At 26.3% G+C, this 7,309-nt stretch overlaps 1 protein-coding gene and 1 long non-coding RNA gene across 2 annotated transcripts in view; one reads left to right on the top strand and one right to left on the bottom strand.

Annotated features, from left to right (window-relative positions):
* Positions 1-3,023: 3,023 nt before the first annotated feature.
* LOC126902651 (40S ribosomal protein S6) lies at positions 3,024-5,626 on the bottom strand. The gene is made up of 4 exons (XM_050680135.1): positions 5,467-5,626; positions 4,550-4,900; positions 3,334-3,540; positions 3,024-3,251 (listed from the first exon to the last, which is right to left on the bottom strand). The coding sequence occupies exons 1-4, from the start codon at positions 5,470-5,472 to the stop codon at positions 3,060-3,062; spliced, it is 756 nt and encodes a 251-aa protein (XP_050536092.1). The 5' UTR covers positions 5,473-5,626; the 3' UTR covers positions 3,024-3,059.
* An 87-nt stretch (positions 5,627-5,713) lies between these two features.
* Positions 5,714-7,309, top strand: part of LOC126902654 (uncharacterized) — a 4,452-nt gene continuing 2,856 nt past the window's right edge. Inside the window, exon 1 of the long non-coding RNA XR_007703289.1 lies at positions 5,714-5,872. This is a non-coding gene — a long non-coding RNA (uncharacterized LOC126902654). The remainder of the gene's footprint in view (positions 5,873-7,309) is intronic.

The raw sequence follows: 7,309 nt of genomic DNA, 5'->3' as shown, positions 1-7,309 counted from the left end.
TTTTTTTTTTTTCATGATTATTATTTGTACATTAATTAAAGTTATAAGTTGACAATCAATTGATTTAAACTATATACACATATTTATAATTAAATTTTATACAATAATGTTATGAATTTACATTAAATTTACAAGTCTTGCGGTTTCATAGAATCTGTAAATGGTCTCACAACAATTGTATTAGTCTAATAGTCAATTTTTGTCCTAGTTGCCAAATTCACTAATTCATAGACCTATTTTCGCTTATAAATAATTATATGAATGTAATATTTATGAAATAAATAGCTATATATTGATAATCAAAATTGTTCTTCAAATGAACAATATAGTAGGATACTTAAAATAATCTAAGTGAATTAAACTTTCATGATTATGTTAGTAGAAACATGTCACAACTTTGAAAATTTAGTCTGCAGACCTACAATAAAAATGTTTTTATCACAAACCAAATAGTGTTGCTTTTAAACTCTCATTGGCAATAAGTATTTTTTTATTTAATTTTTTAAGAAAACATTATAAGTATATACTTATAAAGAATATATTCTTCGTTTTTTTTTTTTAATTTTTATATTATAAGAATATAAGGTTAGGCATAGGTTTTATCGATGTGCGGGTAAACGTTCAATAAATGAACGAATCATGAAACAGTGTGTCCGATATATTGCATGAAACGAACGAACGAACGTATGAACGATATCTATTTTTTTTGCGATCCGGATCAACTCGTTCACTGATATGACCCGTTCAAAAAGATACGTTCGTTCGTGAACGACCCATCACTAGAGCCAACCCCAAATAGTTGGAATAGAGGCCGAGATGATGATAAGTAATTCAAGAATCTAATACTCTTGAATAAAAATTTTTTGTTTATTTCAAATACAGATTACTGAAGTAATATTTTTTTTTAATTAGAGAGGCTTGAGTGAGTTATTAAAAAGACACCACTCGATTTAGATCCTGGAAAACATGTTCGTTTAGAATGTTGGTAGAAGTTTAAAACGTATGCTCTAAGTTGTGTAAAAAACTATATAACTTCATGGTAATTTTAATATTTTTATGCCTCAACTCGAATTAATTTTAGACTATAATTAACTATGTATATTTATTAAATATATATATATATTTAATACATATATTTAATTTTTAGTGATATAATTTTCTAAATTAATTAAGTAGAAAGAAATAATTTTTCAAAGATCAAGTCTTTTGTCTACTTATTAGTTCTAAATTATATGGTAACAATATATTTGCCATATAATCCAATGTATGAATAATATTCATAAAGCTAACAGTAATTAATATAGATTGTAAATTTTTACTACTAACCCTACTGTTTACTATTAAGGTAATAATTACTAATTTAGGTTTTATAATTAAAGGTAATAAAATAAAATGTATTAAATTCTAGCATAATATTAAAAAAAAAATTGTGGTGAAAAATGTATTTCAATTTTTCAACTTTATAATTAAGAGTCAAAAATGCAAGCATGATACTAAAAATAGGACAATGAAAGAAACCGGGTTTTTATTACCTATGTTGACATTGGAAATGTTAAATAATATTTTGTTTCTGTAATAAAAGAGCCAAAAATTTAAACACGCAACTTAAAAATAAAAAACAGTATTTATTTTGTAATTATGGAAATTAGTTTGTAATATGTTAATTTTGAAGCTGTGGTGTATAAACTATGAAATATAAAGTTCTGAAAATCTAATAGCTAGTGTTTTTGACAAGGCCTACACAGAAAAACATATTCTTGTATTGGGGAAACCTATAGCTAAGAAAAAATTGTTAATTTAATATAAGTATCTACTCAAAAATATCCTTTTATTAATTATTGGCAATCAACTAACTTTTTAGGATTTATACTTAAAGAAAACATTAAAAAAAATTATTTTACGGAATGCGTCACCTCAATAATATTCTTCTATAATCAAATTGTTATACTGCACTCATATTATAATGGATTTTTTTTATTGACATCATATTAAAGCCAATCTAATGATTCAAATTTTTCATTGAATAAGTTATGTTTTTAAGAAAGTTTACTATTAAAACTTAATCATAAAATTCTCTATTTTGGCAACCAAGTTACTTCAAATTTATTAATTGTCTTATTCTTTATTGGGTCAGATTAATGCCAAGGATAGATATAACATTTTGCATTTAATAACGCGTAAATGTATTTCCAAGTGTCTATAAACTTATACTTCGGAAGACAAGTTTCGAATTTTCGTTATCTTTTAAATAACTCTATTAAGGATCTCTGACGAAACTTTTACTTAGATTTTTAAAAATCAAGGTAGTATGTTAACTGAAATGAATATCATCATTTTTGTGAACTTATTTCATGTCGAATCAAAAAAAAAAATGTAGTTAGTAGATGAGTTAACATGCTTAGAAGATGACTAATAACAGGGCACGCGTCGAAACATTTGGATCAATGGTTTAGTTCAATAACTGAAGTTATGAAAGTAGAAACCAAGTCTAGAGGAAGGCCTTGAATGTGTATTAGCCAAATGATTAATGATACAAGTCATTTTTTATAGATAGGAAATATGGAGGATAGAAGAAAAAATAATACATTTGTCAATAATCATTCTTTTTTGGATTGAAAATCTAAATTTATCTACTTTTTAGAAGCTAGACTTCCAAAATATAAGTTTTTAGATGTTTGGCAATACATTTACGTATTATTACATGTAAGATGTTTTATCTACCCTAGGCATTAATCTGACCCAGTAAGGAGTAAGACAATAAATTTTAAGTAACTTGGTTGCCAAAATAGAGAATGTAATGATGAAGTTCTAATACTCTAATAAACTTAAGTTTTAAGGATATAGATTTTTATAAAATAACTTTTCAATGAAAATATTTAAAATACCTAATTTGTATAGCCTATAGCCTTAAGTATAACCTATATACAAGCAAATAATGTTCTTTGGACGATATACTATTAGGAATGTATAAGTGAAATAGGCAATTCCTTAAATAAAGGTAAGACACAATAAACAGTCAATAATAAGAATAAACAGTGCCTTTTTTTATTTATTCACATTTATTTTTTACTACTCTTAGTACCAGAGCTAGAAACAGATGATTGAGAAAGTGTTCGTTTACGAGACTGTTCTGCTCGTTTCTTTGCCAACTTTTCCTTTTGCCTGTGTGCTAAAAGCTTAGCATATTCTGCAGCTTGTTCTTTACGTTTCAAGCAACGTTTCTTTTTCAATGCTAACTTATGACGTTTGCGCTAAAAAAAAAAAATTAGATTAGTAGATATTATAACAAATAGTTAAGTTATAGCTTGAAACACATTAGTAACTAATTATCACCTGCAAGCGAACTGGAGTTATAAGACGCTGAATTTTAGGAGCTTTAAAATATTGTTTAGTTTTTCCTTCCTTAATTGGCAAAGGTCTCTTGATCACATATTTACGAACATCATCCTCTTTTTGTAAATTAAATAATTTACGAATTTTACTAGCACGCTTAGGCCCCAAGCGACGTGGAACATTAGTGTCAGTTAAACCAGCAATATCCTATAAGTTTATTTAATTATTAACAGTTAATAATAGAATATTTACTTGGATAAATAAAAATATATTAATAGGGTGCATGGGATTATCAATGGGTTATTTAGTCGCTACCTAGAGCTGATATAGCTGCACTCTTTTTGTTGTTAGTTCCCAGATGGGTGATCATATGGGAACTTAAACAGTAACACATACCTTGCTCCATTATTAGCAGTCTCAGTCATAAAAAGGTTTACAGCTAATGTAAACCTTTTTTTGTCAAATTACAAGATACATACCACACCAAATAGTTAAAATAGAGATCAAGGAGATGATGACCAATTATAACAAAACATTATGACCTGTGTTGAATTGATTATATAGCAAATTACTATGTGTACAGTTTTCTGTTTAATAAGGAGTACTCAAAATTTTCATAGAAACATGTATTCATCAAATGTACTATATTCCTTATGAGGAATAACATTTAAACACATTTTTGAAGTTATTTTTTTAAATAATTTATTTAGAGTAATAAGTAATTACTTATATACATAAATAAATATCAAAAGAATATTCATAATATGCCGCTTATACACTATCAATGATTAAAAGTAATCACTCATAAAACTTTAAGCGAGATTTAATTTACCGACATTCCGATGCCAAAACATTATTTAAGTAAAATGAGTAAGCAGGAAAATGTCGGAATTTATCTTATGCTATTAAAGTAAATTCTATAGTAAATTAAACATGAAAAATAAAACACACCATATAATATATTGTTTGTATATATACAATAGTCAAAATTAATCACTTAGGGAAATTAAAGTTATAATTATCTACCAACATTCCATTGCACTATTTCAATGAAATAAATAGGCATGATAAATATTACATAATAAAATTGTTTTTTTTATTTTTAATTAAGTTAACTGATATTTTTAATAAATTTAATAATAAATAAAATTCAATACACTTAATTTTCTTTTCACATTAAAATTCATCATAATAAATAGATTAATTAAAGTAATACCTGTTCTCCTTTTTTGACAACTACCAGAGAAAGAACACTAAGATTTGCATCAACAATGCAACCACGAACTGACTTCCTTTTACGTTCACCATCTCGTCGTGGACGATAGCAGGAGTGTCCTTTAGATAACAATAAACGCACACGCCCAGTAGATAATACACCTTGTTTCATGGGAAATCCTTGTTTGTCATTGCCGCCAGATATTTTCAAAATGTATCCTTTCCACTCATCTCCTAAGAGATCAGCTTCAACTTCAGTGCCAATACGTTTTTCATAAAAGATACGCAATTTATGTTCATCGACAACTTCAAAAAGTTTTTGAGAACCTGTTGCTGGATAAGAAACGTTCAACTGCAAGAAAAATGTATAGACAATTATAATAAATTTAGATAATTGAAAATTATTAACTTAAAAAAGTAAAGTTACAGATTGATTAAAAATGATAATGAGATATGAAACATAATAGGACTTCATCAAATGCTTTCTTCTAAAATAATGAGTTTAGAAACTTCTAACAATACAATTTTAAAATAAACATTTAATTGATTTTTTAAATATAAATCAGTTTATTAACGACATAATATATGTTAACAAAATAAGTACTGCAATTAATCTCAATATGATTAAAAACTTTAATAAACAAGAATTAATAGCAAGAAACAGAAATACAATTTTTAATCTGTAACTTAAATTTATTTTCATCAGGCATAAAAGTAACTGCCATATATAGAAATATAAATAGTTATAATCTAATTTAATTTAAAAGGTAGTAATAAGCTGTTTATGGAGACCACTATGAATACATAGTATAAAAATATTTATCGGAACTTTATCCATTCACATCCGAAAAAATATTGCAATAACAACTAATTTATATGAACTTAAAAAAATTAAATCTTGTATCAAATAAACTTTACCTTCATATTGCATTAATAATTTCCAAATGCTAAAAAGAACTTAACATTCACGACACATTTTATAATCCGAGAACACTTAACTAAGAGAATGTACACAAAATAAATTGGAAAACGAGTCCAGTATAATATGTTAACAAATACCCGAAAAATTAAGGTTAGAAATCAGTATAGCCAACAATTCATTTGTCGTTTTCAGAATTTTTGATATGGAAGTATATTTATATGATAAGAATTTCATTTAATTTTGAATAACTACATTGCAAAAATAATTAACTAGTGAGCATGACTAGAGTTTTACCATAATAAAATAAATACTACACAAAATAGTTTAAACATAGTTATTAGTTACTTAGAACTGAAAATTAAATTGCCACCACCAGAAACGTTATATTTGTATGCTGTCCAAGTAGGTATTTTTGTAAAATATAAAAAAAAAATGAACATAAATGTCAATTATGACTGTAAATATTCACTACATATAAAATCTATGTGAATAGTCTTAAATGAACTATAAAATTTAAAATGTAATCATTAATGTTAATTACTTAAATATATATTAATATTTCTTCCCTAAGATTACTCAGTTATAAATATATAATCAATAAAAAAACGGCAGCATAGCGGCGTGGTCGCGGGACAGTATAGACATGGGATAATTGGAACAAGTATAGATAATGGTAATTCAAATTACTAAATAATAATCAAACTATTAAACAATGAAAATAAAAATTTTTCTTTATTTATACACCTTTTAAAAGAACCCAGCACAAGGGGGTCGCGGCACAGTGGTGACGTGGCATAGTTGGGTCAAGTATAATGATATCTGACAGTGATTAAAATCACTATCATAAAAAACGCTTCGATGCAAATCTTTAGATAGAGTTTAATTTTTAAAAACTTGATTGATTATTCCAAAAGCTACATGATCTGCTATTTCTTTATTTATACCCTGATTAAGATAAAGTATGTCGAATAAAAGAGAGATATAAATATTATTTCTCATAAAAATTGTATTGATGTAAAATGTAAAAAATAAAATCTAGTATTTTAACACAAAAATAGCATTCGGTAGTCATTTTCACCATGAAGACAAAATAAAGTCCGAAATTTTTTTTTCCATCATAATGTACATTACATTAGCTTTAATTTAAGATATATATAAAAGTGTCAGACTTTCCGGAATACTTTCAAAAGTTAAGTTGAAAAAATTAATTTTTAGTGAAAAAGTTGTCATTTTAAATCCCCCCCTGTGGGCAGGTAAAGGGTCAAATTTATAAAATAATATACCAAATGATAGGTAAAGACATTATGTATCTATAAAAAAAAAGTGATATTAATATGTTCATTTTTAAAAAAGTTATGGCAGTTTTTAGTAAACAAATTTTGAAAATTAGCGATTTTTAAATTTGTAATTTTTTTGGAGGTTTCCCCCATTTACGGGGAACGAGTGAAATTTTTTCAATTTTTGAGGGTAATGTCTTCGACTAGATACGATTTGTGATTTTTTGACGTATCGTTGGAATAAATCCGTTCGGTGAGAGCTGAGAAAAAGTGGTAACAGACACAAAAAAAAATAAACACATCTTAGTAAAACCTATACCTTCTCAGCTTCGCATTGAAGCTAAAAAGTCAGTATATACCGATTTTGATGAACAATACGCCAAAAGATTACAAATCGTATCTAGTTTATGACATTACCCTCAAAAATTGAAAAAAAAATCACTCGTTCCCCATAAATGGGGGAAATCCCCCAAAAAATTACAATTGTTAAAATCGGAAATTTTTGACATTTTTTCAATTTTTAGCTTCGATGCGAACCTGAGAAGGTATTGGTTTTACTATG

This window comes from Daktulosphaira vitifoliae, unplaced genomic scaffold (genome assembly GCF_025091365.1).
Source record: "Daktulosphaira vitifoliae isolate Bord-2020 unplaced genomic scaffold, ASM2509136v1 Scaffold_3, whole genome shotgun sequence".
NCBI classification, from domain to species: Eukaryota; Metazoa; Arthropoda; class Insecta; order Hemiptera; family Phylloxeridae; genus Daktulosphaira; species Daktulosphaira vitifoliae.
This window is presented reverse-complemented; position numbering and strand designations above follow the sequence as displayed.